This window comes from Calonectris borealis, chromosome 29 (assembly GCF_964195595.1).
Source record: "Calonectris borealis chromosome 29, bCalBor7.hap1.2, whole genome shotgun sequence".
In the NCBI taxonomy this organism is placed as follows: domain Eukaryota; kingdom Metazoa; phylum Chordata; class Aves; order Procellariiformes; family Procellariidae; genus Calonectris; species Calonectris borealis.
In genome coordinates this window covers 1153273-1170296 of record NC_134340.1, presented here as the reverse complement: position 1 = coordinate 1170296, position 17024 = coordinate 1153273, and the positions used below count along the sequence as shown (strand labels likewise).

General features: G+C 44.1%; 1 protein-coding gene across 1 annotated transcript; it reads left to right on the top strand.

The window, feature by feature from the left end:
• On the top strand, positions 1 to 969 carry LOC142094184 (uncharacterized). Its single transcript, XM_075176096.1, has one exon. The coding sequence runs from the start codon at positions 1 to 3 to the stop codon at positions 967 to 969; it is 969 nt and encodes a 322-aa protein (XP_075032197.1).
• The last annotated feature ends 16055 nt before the right edge of the window (positions 970 to 17024 follow it).

Below are 17024 nucleotides of genomic sequence, written 5' to 3'. Positions count from 1 at the left end.
ATGCACTATTACGGGGAGCGGTATAAACACCTGTGCCTGCCGGGATCGGGCTATATCACCGACAGCATCCAGCAGTGCACACCCCAGTCCGATGCGTGCAGTACCACATGCCACCCAGTGAGCGTGATCAAGAGCCCAATGCCGAGATGGCAAAGCTACACGCAACCTTTCACTTACGTGTGCCCACAGCCAAGTGTGACCCAGACATCTCTGCTGTCTTGTCAGCCCTACGTACAGCAGTGTGTCCTGCTGTACCCTGAGCCTTGTGAGACCACTCGCCTTCTGCCTTGCAGGAAGCCCAGTGTGAAGCTGAGCACAATGCAGAGTTTCCAGCCCTGTGAGACCAGCCGCCCCGAGAAAAAGCGTATGGCCAAGAGCCTCCCACCATGCGCACCCAGGTGCCCAGAGCCGGGCAAACTCAAGTTCCCACCATGTGGGATCAAGTACTCGTCCTCGTGCAAGGACGAATGCAGGTCGCAGAAGATATCCAAATGCTCGTCGCAGCGGTACGGCGCGGAGCTCCAGGCCCTGAAGGGGATTACCAGCAGCTATTCCCCGCCGCTGCGGGGAGTCACCGAGTGCCCCCCGCAGCAATGCCTAACGCAGTCTTTCCTGCAAGAGTATGTGAGCGGGTTCCCCTACCAGAAGTGCATGAAGGGCTACCCAACGCAGGAGTGCATCACCACCTACTCCTCGCAGCAGTGTGTAACCAAGTCCCTGCCACAGCCACACGTGCCCAAGTGCCCCCCTGGGCAAGGAATTAAGGAGTACTCCTCGCAGAAACACGAAGGCAAATGCTTGCTGCCGCGAGAGGGAGCCAAGCACAAGAGCTCATCGACACAACACCTAAGCAAGTCCAAGTGCCTCTACCCACGGGCCACCCAGCACTCGACGCAGCATCACGCAGGGGGAGTGAAACGTTCAAGCCACTCCAAGAAGAGTCGCTGTGCTTCAAAATGGCTGTGGTAAAGGAGATAAAGAAGTAGTTGTGAAAACAGCAAGCTATGTAGTTGAGGTCTGAGGTTATTTTTCTCCCCGTTCCCATTCCCAACCCCCAGAGAAGCTTTGGCCTTATTTTACCACTTATTGTATCCATATTAAACTCATAGAGTACATTACCTTTCTTTTTTTGACCACACTTCAGTTATTCCTGCAACAGAAAAGATGTTAGTGAGAAGTTAAGTAGCTCTGAGCAGGTGCTCAGGCTTTGAACTTCAAACCGATACAACTCTCTTACAGTGTTCGCACCCTGAGAGGTTTTCATTGTTACTGGATCAATTATATTCGCCAGTTGTACCAATCCTATTAAACTCAGGTTGCAGCTGGATTCCTGCTCTCTGTCTGATTTATTCTCCATTTTTTAAAACTGTTTCCAATACCTACTACTGGAAAAAAACTATTCCCTGTTGTTATACCACTCCTTTGTGTAAAATAATGGCAGTAATCACGCTTTTAGGACTAGATTTACCATCTGGGAACAGATCTTGGTATTGAAAAGTTATCCAGAGATGTAGTAAAAGAAGCAGCGCAGGGTGGCATTTAGAAGAAGGCTTGACTAAAGTCATGAGACTCATTAGCAGCCCTCAGACAGTTTACTGTCTATCCAGGCTTAGCTCGGTTGCAGCAGCATCGTACGGGAGCGCATCCCGTTTGCACGCGGGTCACACAAGAGAGCTTTCAGTCCTGCACCCTGGGACCAGGGCAAGCTTCCCCCAGGTGTCCCCTGCTCTGCAATTTTTTCCCTGGACAAACCGCTGCTGAGTAGATTATGAAATGGGTTGTGTGGGATAGACCCTGGCATAGCAGGAGGGACGCCACAGAAGGTCTCTTCTGATGCTGCGACCTCAGCTGGCCCGGTCTGCATTGGACGGGTGATCAGCATCAATAGACTGTGGTTATAAAATCACAACCAGAGGGAAAACTAACTTTCAGTTCCACCTATTCCTTGACAACATTTTCGTAGACAGCGGAAATAGTTATCGTGCTTGGTCAATATTTTGGTTTCCCAGTATATATATATAAGGGGCAAAGTCCCAAAGCACGTCTTTGCACACCACAGTCCCTCCCAGGAGGTGCTCCCGGAGCAGCACCGGGGGAGCAAAAGCTCTCTGCCACCATCTAAAGGTGCAGCAGGAGACCCAGCAGCTCCTCCCATCACTGCTTTGCTGCCTTGCTCTGCTCAGCCAGCTCCCTGGGCAAATCCCAGCAGGAAAACTGCCTCCCATCTCCTTGGCTTCCTCTGCAGCGCCCCAAACAGACCAAGCAGGATTTCTATAGACTCCTTTTTCTAATAAAGTGATAGATTTGCCTGTAAAAACAGAGACAGATGCTACCAGCAGTCCTCCAGGATTAGGATGAGTCTTGCTCCCCAAAGGGAGAGAGAATTCGTTTTAACTTCTGGTAAATCGCTAACCCTGGGGAATTAAATGAAAAAGAGAGAAAAGGCCTGAGCAAGTGTCTCCCTCCTGACTACCTCACATGGGATCAATCCCTTTCTTACACCAGGTCTGTTAAAAACCTGGCTCCTCTCTACCCTTGCTCACCCCAGGCACCAGCATGCTCAGGACAGGCGGTGAGGTCCGGAGGTCTTAGCCATTAAAGGGAGATGGAGATTCACAATTAAGGCATGAGGGTGGCACAGCCCAGGCCCAGGGGAAGCTCTCCCACCTGCATTTATCCCACTTGCATGGTTTAAAAGGCTCTGCTGATCTCAGTCGCTCTTTGTCCCAAAAGGATCCAGACTTCCCTTCAGTTAGCATGGGGAAGATGGCATTGATCAGCAGAAAAGGGTTTCCTTTTAAAAATCTGAGCTTCTGTTTCTGTGGTTTTGCTCCTGATAAAGGATATGCTGACATGATAATATAAACCCCTGACATCTCAAAGCAACTACTAAACGGTGCCTGAACTTTTCCTGGCTCTCTGCATGAGGATGGTTTTTATACTCTCTTGTTCCCTTTCTCCTCCCTCTACCTGCTCTGGCAGCAGACCCTGCTCTCCCTCATCAAATGGATTAGTAGGTGGGATCTGCTCCTGGAGAGGTCAGGAGCACTGCAAAAAAAGGACCTGGTAGCCCAAAAGGTGACGTGAGGCAGTGCTGCATCCTTGTGGCAGTGAGAGCCAACTGCAGGCTGGACTGCCTGAGCCAGAGCACAGCCAGCAGCAGGAGAAAAGTGTTGATTCTCCTCCAGCTGGCATTCAGGAGGCCACATCCAGACCTCCATGTCCGGTTTTGGGTGCTCAGCACAAGAGCCATGGACAGCCAGGAGCGAGTCCAATGGAAGCTACAGGATGGTCAGGGCACTGGGTGCAAGAAGAGAGAGAGTATGTTTGCCCTGGAGGAGAAAACACTGAAGGAACAGTTTATTACTACCTTCACCCACCAAATGAGAGTTTAGAGCAAAGCCAGGTTCCACTCCGAAGTGGACAAGTGACAGGGTGGGCTACAAAGTGGCTTTTTCTTTTTTGGGCTTACTTTGCACAGCCTTTCCACGCAACCGCCGTCCAAAGCCATTCTAGTGCAGGATCCCCCAGCTGGATAAACTCCACGTTGCCCATGTTATTAAGGGGCGTAAGAGGTTTAGGGCTGTGTTTCTACTCCCATTTCCAAAGGTGCTTTTGTGCAGAAGGCATCATAACTTCTAGAAATTAAATGGCAACCTTGGTGCCTTTTCTTCCTACGACTGGGAGGTGTAAATGAGTTCCCAGTTTGGGGTATTTGGCTCCTCTGCAGTAAAGTGGCATAGCAACAGGAATTTCCATTTTTCCAAACACTTTTCTCATTTTTAAGGAAGAAGGGTATGATCAGAGATTGGTTCAGAAGTCACCGAGATCCATAAGCTACCTGAAATTGTCAAAGAATATGAAATATGATTTTTAACATAAATGGCCAGCAATCTCTAGTAACAGAGCTCAATGGGGTTAGTCTCTGTTGTGAGCTATGAATTTGGGGCCTGGCTTTTTGGATAACTTTGTGTGAACTTTTCAGATAACTTTGTGTGAACTTTCCATTGTCTTTTGTGAGAGGATGGGGAAATAATCCCGACAATTAGAGACTGGTGAGGTGAGGTTTCCACACAACAGGGAATGTCAACACATTTCAAAAATATTCATTATTGGTTTATGCATGCAAAGTTTTTTATTGTTATAATATTAATAGTATGTTATCTGAGACAAACACCTCAGGGCTAATAGCCACTTCAGAATATGCATTTTTTGATGGAAGTGCATTAGTTGTTCTCATAAACAGGATGTTGTTTTCGAGCCTTGACAACTCAAGGCATTTTGCATTTTCATTAAACAATGCATTTCTGTTTGCATTCAAAAGCAATCATTGAGAAATGGGTTAAAAGGTGGCTTTGGCTAAGCCTGTGAGAGTTAAACACGTGACTCTTAACCCTGAGAAGCCACCTGAATCCTTGGGAAATCAGTGAGCCTCCACAAAATTCATCAATTCCTGTACATCGGTAGCCACATAATTAAATTTTTTTCCTCGTACTTAAGTCTCCCTTGATGCACTTTTAGCCCATGACTGCTTCTGTCCTCAGCAGGTGTAAATGGCAGCTAAATTCTTTCACCTTGGCATCTACCTTTTATCTGCAGAAATTATTACCTTATCTCCTTCCAGTCTTCTCTTCTGTAAGTGGGCATCCTTCAAAGGTTATGTTTCTTAACCTTCTGATCATGCATGCTGATCGGAGCCAGACATTCGGCGGCTGCTCAGTGCCTAGAGCAGGAATGGGGATCCCCAAGCAGAACAACGTCCTCCAGCTGAAGCTGTGACATCAATCAGTGAAACAAAGGACAGGAAACAAATAGCCAAATCAGTTTCATTGTGAACAAAAATGGGGTATGTGCAGTCTGCAAAATTCCATTCTTCACTCCTCCCTCTTTCAAGCCACTTACAGAGATGAACACCATGGTGCCTCCAACTGAATGCTACAGTGGATTTAGGGGAATGAATTAAAATCCCACGCCTAGCAGCAGATATAGCCAATATGTCTGCAATACATCAGTTGCTGTCTGCAAACCACTGCTCACGAAGTCAATGTTTCAGTCAAAGGTGAACAAAGCTGGAGCGAGTTGCATCCCCACGTTAATACAGGCAGAAGTGGTAGAATCACATCAGCAATTAATTTAGACCACAAAAATATAATACGAAGGGAACCCCACAGCATGTAACAGTATGTACCATAGAAAACTGAATAATGCCGGTAAACAATGTTAAAATAATTATAGTAATTATAAGTGTTACACATGCGGGAAAAATTGTTTGGAAAGTAATTAAGACCTCATGCACAAAGGTTGTCTCACCTTCCTGGAAGTTCAAGAAAGTATATAAAACTCAAAGGATTCAGGGCTCCTCTGGCCATTTCCCTTGACTTCTTCCTGGACAGCTGGTAAGTCCCATTCACCTCAATCTAATTATATTGAGTAAAACGTTGCTTTAATATGAGCTGGGGTTTAACAGCAAGCCACTCTGTGGTTTCTAAAAATATTAATGAGATTCTTTCTCAGGAAGTCTGCTAGAAATTATTTAGTTGTATACTTGGACCATGTGCAACCTTAAAAATATACCTAATGCGACTGGTATTCTTATTAAAAAAAAAGTAGTGCAATTTTGTCACTATCAATTAACTGTATATACCTACATGGTATCCAACATAAAAGACATTTTAAACTCTATTCAGGTAGTGTTTAGATAACGTTAACATAGAATAGTTTGTGTTGGAAGGGACCTTTAAGAGTCATCTAGTCCAACCCCCCTGCCATGAGCAGGGACACCTTCAACTGGATCATGTGTCTCAGTAATATTAGTATTAATATATTTTCATTAAGAATTGGAGAATACCTGAGATATTCAAATGTGTTTTCCAAAAGTTTTTATTCATAAATCAGCAAGATTTAGTTTTCAAAGGGATAAAAAGGGACTAAAATCTTCTTGCCTCCTTCCTTTCCTGCCAGAATGATCATGTTTGTATCCAAAACACAGCTAGCACAAAGAGTTCATTTCACAAAGAATTGATGTCTCCCCAGTTTTCAGTTGGTCATTCATGCAGGTCTGTTCATGGCTGGAGCCTCTCTCTTTGGGTTAAGATGCCTTTATCATTTCATTATTAGGAAGAAGAAACTCTGCAAGGACAATTGTTTTCATACTCAAGGACTTTGGGGTTTTTCTGACGAGACATGAAAAGCTAGACAAGTAATGGGATCCCCCTTAACCTTTCCATCATAATCGGTGGACAGAAACAGGCATTTCACATGACTTATTTGAACACCTATCTCTGAATAAGCTTGAATGCACGCTGAAAGTGCCTGGTTTTCCCCAGGAACAAAAATAAAGTGGCTACTTTATAGGTAATCATCTACATCATGCAGTTTTTAGCTTCGACAGATAAATCCCACAGTATATTTTTGTAATTAGTTCCTGTTGAATGGCCTAAAAGATGGATTCAGGGTCTAGGCAAAAAGGTAGGCACCAAATATCTCTATGAAGTTCTTTGTTCTGCCACGAATGGTCTCTGCAAACTATCTGGAGATACCTGGAGGCAAGATTTTCCTAGGAGCTCAGGGGCTAGCATGCAGCATGGCACCGAAATCAGGTCCTTCCACCTCCCGCACCGCAGTCCCCAGCTTGCAGAGCTGGGATAATATTTTTTCCTCCGAGTCCTGCCTGACATGGACTCGTTAGTCTACACGAACCTCTCAGGATACTGATATAGTGCCCAACGCAATCTCAACAGAGGCACAGGAATCTTATTATGCATAATTAACAAGGGCTGGGCATGCTCTATTACTGAGACAAACAAATAATCCCAAGCGAGGACATTCTCCAGTACAGGGATATAAAATACTCATTCCTATATGACCGGTGGCCTTATGGCAGCAGCAGTGGCTATGTTGAAGACACTGGCCACGGCTGCAGTACCTCTGCAGTCATCCTGGGTGGCTGCCCAGACAAGATCTGTAGTTGGAGCGTGAAAAGAGGCACTGCATAGGGGCAGAGTGGAAATGGGCAATGGATGGCAGTGATAAAACGGGATGGAGGTTGGTTAAACCTGGTGGCCTAAGGGTCCTTTTTGGGAGAGTAAAGGCGAGGTGAGAAGGACTCAGGGTGATGGGGATGGGGTGAGTGGAGCAAGGGGACAAGCCTGTACCGACCTGTGAACTGCTTCTTCTGAAATCGTAGGCTCATGTTGTCTCTGCTACAGCATCTCTGTTACCTGCACTGTCCCTAGAACTAAAACACCTGAGCTGCACTCTTATCCACTTGCACCTTCTTCTCCATCCCCAGCGGTGGCACGCGCCTCACGCTCCCCTCAGGGAGAACAGGAGAGAAGAGCAGGAGTCCCCCCTGAGGTGCAAGGGTCTGCAGGGTGAAGGGCAGGGCGTGGGTGGCAAATGCTTTGAGAAACATGCCTGTGGTCTCCGTTATGTGCTGCAGGTTCGCCACGATTTCTCCCAGATGTCCTTCGGTGGGGAGTGGGACGCAGGACGGTGTTTCTACTCGTGCGATGTGCAATGCCCACAGCCTCTTGCTACCAGCTGCAATGACCCATGTGTTGTATCCTGTGGTGCCTCCAGAGTCATTATATACCCCCCTCCCGTCGTTGTGACATTCCCAGGGCCGATCCTCACCACGTGCCCACAGGAGACGGTAGTGGGAAGTTCTGCAGTCCTGGAGGGAGGTGTACCAGCCCCGCTGACATCTTTGAGAGCAGAATTCCTGTGCTCAGAGCCACCTGCAGAGAGATTCGTCCCAAAACACGTGCCTCAGTGCGCACCGCGGTGCTCCTACGTGTTTTCTTCCCACTGGATGCATCCTTGCAGTAGACCCGGCTACAGACGCTACCAACTGTCTGAGAGTGAGAGGGAAGAGCACGTTCCAGAGAAGGAGAAGCCAGAAACTGAAAATACAGATACAGCAAATGAGGACAAAGAGACCTCAGAAGCATAACACAGCGATACCAACCCCAATGACCAAGTCCAAAGGCCTCGTAGACTCCTACTGCCTCTCTAAACCAGACTTACCTATGTCTTCTTTAAATTGTGCTTTACCTTCAGTTCATAGTTTCTTTCCTCAGGTACATTCTCAGGCAGGTGATTAGAGTAATAAAGTGCCCCCTATCCTAATTTGTGTTAACCTGACCTTCGAAACATAGTATCTGATACATGTAGTAACTGATTTCTTTGAAACACGATATCTGATTCCCGGGAACAATTTCTTTTTCCCATTGCTTTCCAGAAAAATGAAGGCAGCAGCAGTTTCAAGAACACCACAAATGTGGTCAATTGAGACATGACAAACCCTTCCACTGCTAGACCTAATTAGACTGGTCTTAGCATTTAAGAGAATTAGTCACCAGGAAAATCACTTTTCCTTTTGATAAATATATATACACACACACTTGTTTGTGGTTTTGTTTCTGGCTTCCAGTTTCACTGCAGAAAAGAAGTGTGGGGGGGAAAGAAACTGATCCTCTCTTTATATTTGATTTTATTTAAGAAAAAGGAAAAAAGTATTTGATGAAATGTATCACTTGCGTATAGAAGTTAATGCAGCATACGAGTGACAGAATCTGCATCTGGAACTGTGCTCTTTACGCTGTTGTTTATTCCAGCAGTCTTGTTCTGTCCCTTCCCTTCCCATTAAAATTATTCTGCATTATCATAGTGGTTTTCTCGTTTTCTTTCTCTTCTACTTTTAATTTTCAGGTACCTACTGGTGAAATTTAGATGGCAAACATCAAAACCAAATCTGTCAGTCCTGCTCACCCATGAAGTGAGAAAATAATCAACTCCCTCCTGCGCTCCTCAGCTGGGTTCACATGCCTTTGCACAAGACTCTCTCATTTTCACTTTCATCTCACAGCTTTCACTTGTTCCTCATCCTGTGAAGTACAGCTTGTGGTTTTCAGAGTTCATGGCCTGATGTGTCAACTGAAAAGCAATAAGTAGATGAAAAGGAGTGACACCCTGAGAAATTTTCCTTATTATTTACTTCGGTTCAGGAAACCCCCCCAGCTACTCCCTGCTCCCCCTGCCCTCAAATTCCAAGCTTTTATTCCTCTAAAGATCTCCACACATTTTAAGTGCAAGCATTGTCCTTTTGGTCCCAAGAAGAATATTACTGCAGTTGTGATTGGGCATCTCTGCCAGTCTTTGCAAGCTAAAATCCAGTTTAACAGAAGTGAAATAAAATTCATAGGTAAACTCATCCCTAAAACTGGAATGTGAAAGCTGGCTAAACTCTAATTCCCTATTGTTTGGCTGGTGAGTCTTGAGAGCTGTTATTTAACAATTTGCCCTCACCTGTGGAGGCAGATGCCTGTGAACGTCAGGGTGTGCACCTTATTCTGCAAGCAGCCCATGCAGCCACATCCAGATGCAGTTGTTTTCCCAGATACTTCTTCAAAGAGAAAAGAGATTGCAGAAAACTGTACAGCAATGTTAAAACATTACAGGAAAACATGCTAAGCAGCCTGGACTCCTGCCAAGCTCCCTGCTTACCCTGCCCTGACTCCCTGCCCGGCCTCCGCGAGACAGTTTGCCCATCCGTCTGCTGCAGCCTCTGGGCTTTCACCTTCACTGTGATCTGCTCTCTGCTCAGCCGGCTCGCCTGGACACTGGGAGACGAGCAGCCCATATGTGCTCCCTGCTCCCTGTAAATCTGCTCTTTCTAAAATGAGCCCCTCAAATATTTGGTGTGTATATATATTTAAATTTTTCCCTTTACAGGATGGGAACTCCTATAAATCTGCTTGTTTATCTTGCAGACATTAGCATGTGCCCTACTTTATTGATCCAATATGAAGATGTAATTGCTATATCTCAGAACATCAGCTTGTGAACCGTGTCTCGGTGTCACGCCCTAGATAAGCTGGGAGGCAGGGCAGAGATACAAGCTTTGTTGATTGCCTGGCTCATACAAAAAGTGTTGTGAAAAATTTGGTAATGAGGTCATTGGAAGGGTGGAGCTCTCAGGATCCTCCAGTCCAAAAGACCCAGTCTTGACTCATTATCTACACCCCATCCAGTACAGCAGTTCGAGGAGTTGAACAATAATCTAGTTACACAAGGGGATTCAGGAAGTGATTTTCACCTGCTGAAGATGACTTGCAAATTATTTCTTTTTTTTTTAAAAAAAAAAAAAATTACATGCCTGAAAACCGCTAACTTGGTTCTTCTTGAGAATGAAGCAGTTTACACAAGATAGTCTGTCCTCCAAGAGCCTTGCTGAGGCTTTTTAGGGAAAAGCCATTAGCCTTTCAGCCTGGGAACTTAGAGCTTGATCCCTTTTGGAGAAATTTGTGTATAGTATCTATACTGTGCACCATATCTACACTGTGCACCTGTCTGAAACGCAGGCATGTCGTTTGGGTCCATTCAGTGTGTATTGACATATCGCATTTTCAAAGAACCCTCAATATTCTCTACTCATCTGCCTAAGCCATATCTTGAGACATTTTGATTAACAGCCTAGCAAAAACCCCAGTATTTCTGATAATACTGCACCTTTCTGCCAATTTGGCCTTCACTCTTGGTCTTTCCTCCTTTGCCTGCCATTTAACAACCTCCCACAAACACATTTCCTCTGTTTCTCTTACACCGCTTCTTTCAATGCTTTCCAGCCATATTGCCTTGCATGTGGGAGCCCAGCTGTTCCTCTACCTTCCTCTGCTGTTTCAGTCATTATAAAGGGTGCCATATTTCATTGTCATTATAACATCCCACATCATCTTCTCACTGCTTCTTGCAAACCTTCTTTCTCTTTACACCTGTATGGCACAGACAATTATCATCTTATTACGGGCTAACTGATGCCCAGAAGCCACCTAACCCGTCTAAGGACACTCTAATGCATAAGGGTGGATCCAAGACTTAGACACACCTAATTATTATTAGTCTTATTACTTATAACCTGTCATTATAATTCCAATATGGCACGCTAGCCAAATTTACGATGGGGTCAGGGAGACCAAGGCACGGGACAGACACAAGAGAAGGGGCAGAATGAATCCTGTATGGGATGCCCAGAAAAGGTGCTGATACAAGGCTGCATTTACTGTTTAAATCCCTTTCTGAGTTGCGACATGAGTTACCAGGAGTGAGGTGGGAGTGCATTGGCCTTTGTAGCAGCTTTCTACTCAAGCTGAAGTTTTAACCTTGTCAACCTGAGTTGGAAGAAGCAGTGCTATACAGATATTTGCAGTAGAAGGGGACCTGGCACCATAATTCAGATATTTCCTCTGGATAGCAGAACTCTGCTTTCCCTTTTCCTTTTGCGAGAAGAGCCTTCTCTGTCTCTAAGCTCAGCTATAAATTCATTTGACAGGGTTCTGTGCTACCAGATCAGCCCTCTTTTAGTCTAATAGCCTTGAAGGAACTGAAAGCCAGCTGCCAGTTTTTCTTGCTGAGATTAGCAGGCTTAATTAGGTAATGAACCAGAATGAAGATTTAATTAATAGCTTTAGAATTAATAGATTATTAAATTGGATATTAACACCACACCTCTGTAAGCCATGAGGCGATACAAGAATATGAATCCACTCTAGCAGTATCAGCACATACCATGAGCACTAACGAAGTATTAAAAATGGATTATTTGCAAGGGTGGAACTTCCAAGGAACTCCACTCTAAATAACTCAAAACATGGACTCATGAGCATCTGCCTTACTAAGGAACACATCTATACACACATCTCTACTGTACTTGCATTTTAAGAAGGTCCAGCTAACCCCATGCCCCTTTCTCATGGGACAAAAGTGCTGTTCCAGGCTATCTTTGAATGCATAATTGCTACCCTAGTGACTGCGTATCACTATGTCCTTCTCACCTCTACAAGCCTCTTCATTCTTACTGAGGTCCTTCACCTCTTTGTAGCAACTTGGACACAGAGAAGAAGGTACAAGTCTCCTCCTTCAGAGCCTGGGTCTTATGGGGTGGGGTGAGGTGGGGCAGGACAGGGCTGGGCTGATTTATGGAGCAACCCAGCAGCCTTATCAATGCTGCTGCATCAGCTCTTCCCACACCTGGGGACTTTAGATGACCCAGTAGCCCTCAGAGTCCTGCAGCCCTGTTGCTGGTCAAGCAAGGTAGCTCTGACCTGGAAAACGTGCTTGGGTGATGGGTATGTTGCGTGCAGCCTGAGAGATATACATTGGCTAGCTTTTATACAAAGCTAAATTATACACAGACATGCAAGCTGTAGTTACACCTTGGGCTGCAATTTCATATACCCTCAGGTTTTAGTGAGGAGAGCAACACTCATATATTAAAGAGCATTAGTTCTGTTTTGTTTTTAAGATGAAAGATGCCCGATAAGATTGCAGTAGTGTAATTATTCCTGAGCTCTGAGCAAATCTCATTTAGTGGTGGGGAAGAATTCTTCAGCTTCAGAATTATTTGTGTGTGTACTTATTTAATCACCACTTTTTGTTGCACCGTAGCTAGAAAATGTAACCAAACCTATCCACAAAAGAGGAAACCCATATAACAAGAGAGCTGCATTTTGCCATTAAATACTTAAAGATGAGATTCAGTATTCAGGATGCAAACGGGAGATGAGTAGACTGAGGTCACTGACTGTGAATTTCCCCTGGTGAATTTTGCCGAAAGGGGATTAACTGAGGAGTGTGGAAAAGGCAAAAAATAGAAGTCATCTTAGTGCCAATGGAAACTAAAACACGCAGTGGTGGCTGAATACAGGGTCTCCATATCAGTGGGGTTTCAAAACTTCCAGTGCCCTCAAAGGACAGCTAGACAGTACTTCAAAGAGGTGCTCAGTTGGTGAAATGCAAGCATTTATGGAAAGGTGAAAGCATGGAGAGACCTCCAGGCTCCACCAGATGTGACTGCTGACCGTAAGAGAAACTCAGATGTGTATTTTCAGACACTCAAGTGTAGCTATCTCAATCTGGTCATGAATCTAACCCCTATGTCCTCCTTTCTCCTGTGGCAACCACATAGTTACACAACCAAGTCCAACTTTCAGGCACCATGACTTGTTTTGTTTTACTGAGTGACTGACAGGACAAGCAAGCAGGGGTTTTAGGTTCTAAGAAATGGTTACTGGAGAAGATTATTATAAATATAAGATAAAGCCTGAGAGATGGAAGGCAGATGTGGGTGTGATTTTAAGAAGAAATGAAGTTCCTTTGATTTTGGGAACTGGTGGAAGCATCAGTTTTTCTGGAAAACTACAGATTCTATCATCAGTCTAGCTCTCTTTCTTCTTTTTTTCTGTTGTCTTGTGCTCTGCTCGGCCCACAGTCACGAGGTTTCCTATACTCACAATACCATAGTCTGAGTAAATCATCTCCAACAGTTCCAAACACAGGGAGAGGAGTAAGCTGCTAACAAAAAAAACATTATTTTTTTTTTTAAATAGGGATGAACAAAGGGAATCAAGTAAATGTAATGCACAACTTGCAATGAACATAAAAATACAAAACTGAGATACTGCTATGGTCTGAGCAATATAATAGCACTGAATATACAGATAATGAACGAGCAGACAGTGGTGATCTAGTCCTTTAGTTCCTTATTTCATCTTCTGTCTTGCAATTAGGCAATGAAAAAGCCCTCATAATATTGACCCTCCAGTTTGAGCAGTTTTGAAAATAGCTTTCCAGGTGACAACTCTTAGACCACACTGGAAACCTATGCCAAAATGTGGATGTCCAGGATCCAACGCACCCTTAAGTTTGCACTCTTGCACAATGATCCCCACATTTTAGCCTATTTCTTTTGCTGCATGGTGGTGTTTGTTATTCTCTTACAAGCACTGTCTGCCTGGAATTGTTATGATAAAATCTGTGGAAAAATGAAGGTTAAGGGTAATGTTTTGCTACAATCTGTGATAATAATATAGGCTATTTCCTTCCAGACAAGCAAGATTTCAGACCAATTTAGAAAATTATAGCATGGCACAGGTGAGAGCAATAGCAATTAAACCAGCTTCCTCTTTAAGATTTAATCTTAGTATGCAAAGCAGCTGTGTAAGGATCAGAGCACAGTACTGGGATTTCTAAAACCAGAAAATCAATAAAGCCGACAAACAATGACAACAACAACATGCTAGAAAAAACAAGATGAGGAATCTTTCAGATAATGCTTCAGAATTGCTTTACATGAGTTTAAAACTGTAAGCACCAAGTCTGGGATTCCTCAGCCAGGCCAGACTGCTGGTTTATCCAAGTTTGTTGCTCTATATATGAAGCAACAAGTCCTTTAGAGGAAAATACAAAATCTCTGATGTTTTTTCTTCATATTTTCAGAAGTATTTAGCTTTCACCTGGTGAGGGAGGATATCTGTTTCTCTATCTTTAAAGGAATTCTTTGATGTAAGGCAGCTGAGGTTCAGGTGATGTGAAAAGAGATGTTGGACTATTGCCAATTACTTTTTTGCATTTTGTACCTTTTATTTTCAAAAGGGCATCTCTAGAGTATGAGGGCTGGTTACAGTTTGAGCTTGAAAGACTGTGTCTGCTCTTATGGCTTTCTACCTTAGGTAAAACATTAATTCCCCTTACTTAAAGCTGCCAGGGAAAAGCATCAGTTACAGAAAGCAAACTGTATGGATGGTCAAGCCAGTGTGATTCTCTGCAGTGTGTGTTAAGAAGCTGTGTTTCGAACAAGTTTTCTATACATTGGAAAAACCCCCAAAACAATGAGGTCTTTATTAACTTTTATAAAATATTTGGTTTGGTAACGCCTTTAATTGCTTCAGCTGTCAATCGCTGTAATTATTAGTTACTTCTCATTCCCACAAATTATGTGAGTCATATTATTCTGTGCAGCTTGCTGTCATATCTCTATCGGCTGCATACGTTCCTCTGGTTATTATATTGATTTCATGGTCATGAAATGTAAATAAAATAATCTGTATTTTTTTTAGCTTTAGTTTTAATAATTTGCCACAAGAACATAGCTAAGAGGTTTTTTTCATGTAAGTGTGATTATGTGAATCACAGCATTGGCATTTGTCAGGTCTTGTGAATTTATTCTAGCTGAGGTTATGGACCTGTACTTCAGGTAATGTTTCCTCTGGATCCTCTAGTTCCACAGGGAACATATGTTGTTCCTCTCCTCATTGGCCTCCAACAAGCATACTCAGAAAGGAAAATTCAATTTCTCCATAGTTATTATTATTTTTTGGTGTTTACTCTGAAGGCAGCTTGGAAAGAGATGATTCCTTGAGATGAGGAACTGATGACAAATTATAAAAGCTTGGACAGATGCCTCTCCTTAGCTGAATTTCAAACTCAATTATTGTGCCTGATCCTAGTGCTCACAGGACAGTCTGTGAACCACTTTGGTGTATCTTCCTTTCTACTTACTTGGGACGTGGTGTAGTCATGTAGGAGAAGATCTGTCCAAAGGACAGTTCCAAGGCCTAAACTCGAGTCCCAAAGCCCTTGGAGTGTGTACACAATGGCCATGGACACTAATGGCTGTTTAATGTAAAAAGATTTCCTACCTTCAAAGAGGAAAAATCCAGAAGGCCACTGGTTATTATTACCTGAGATGACAAATGGTAAACTGGAATCCTGCGCTTACTAGCAGCGTGTAGTTTATCCATCTCGGAGCTACCTTCACAACTATCAGTAAGTATTTCAGAGAAAACCAACCTCAATTTATTGTGAGATTTTCAGCGAAAAGACAAGATGGGTGAAGTGTGCGCATCATGCTGTGTGGGATTGGAAATTATCTAATAATCATAAGCTGTTATCAAAACAGTTGCAACAAAGGCAGGTATCACCAGGGGAAAACATTCTGTTTCACAAGATGTAGAGAACAGTTGCGTAAAGGTATCTCCCAATTTCTATTCTCTATGATAGCATATAAAAGTGCTCGTAACTCAGGTGTCTGTAGCTGCCTCTGCTGACTTATTCTTCTTGGTGACTGGGTAAGTCTGATTTAACTGAATCAGTTCATAATTATAGACGTGGATTTATAGGTAGCGTTAATATGAGATTATATATCCACTTTATTTTAGGGTAGGACCTTATTCTCTAAAAGCATTTTACTTGGAAACTGTAACTTGTAAATAGGGTGGATATAGGCGTCGCCAAGTGTAGGGGGAAAAAACGAATGGGAGTTTCAAAAATGTGGATGGTAGCAATTCCTAGGAATTTAGCATCTATCTATGGAGACAGGACACTCCAAAAACATTATCGGGGTAGGACTGATTCCCAGACAAAAAGCACAGCAAAGGCAATGATGTGAGAAAAGGACAGAGACATTCTTCCCAGAACTCATTTTGGGAATAGGCTACGGGGCAATGGAGCACTAGAGAGGAGTGGGAGTAGACGTAGAAGCCTCTTGCCAGCAATTCATCTCGCTTGATTGGTGAGAACTGTAATGCACAGAGTCGAATGGATTGTGCCTTAGAAATGGTGATTTTTTTTTTTTTTTTTTAAATCACTAGCTCTTAAGGTTAGTGTAGACAACTCGGACGTATGTATCTGTATCTGTTCAGATGAACACAATTCAACACATCTACACATCTACAACCCACGTGACTATAACACAGTTTGTTCTTTCACTCCTCTGGCTGTAACTTTACGAGGCTAGTGCACTCTCTGCCTTTCAGGTTGACTTGCCTTCTGGAAAGATGTCTTCCTATGGACAGATGCTTAGCTCCCGCTGTGCTCCACCATGTGAAGTGACATGCCCACAACCATATGTCAATTGTTGGAATGAACCATGTGTCAGCTCATGCGGAGATTCAAGAGCAATCGTGTATGCGCCACCCGTTGTTGTGACTTTCCCGGGACCCATTATCAGCTCGTGCCCTCAGGAAAGTTTTGTGGGAACTGCCATGCCTGAAATTGAGGGTCAGATGGGCTCCGGAGGTGGAGGAATGGGCTCCGGAGGTGGAGGAATGGGCTCCGGAGGAGGAGGAATGGGCTCCGGAGGTGGAGGAATGGGCTCTGGCGGTTCCTGTGGTGGAGGCAGCTCCTACGGGATGGGCTCCCATGGCTCAGGCGGTTCTTGTGGTGGCATGGGAGGGGGCTCATAT

Coding starts and splice junctions, on each gene's coding strand:
- LOC142094184 (XM_075176096.1), top strand. CDS start 1: ATGCACTATTACGGGGAGCGGTATAAACACCTGTGCCTGCCGGGATCG.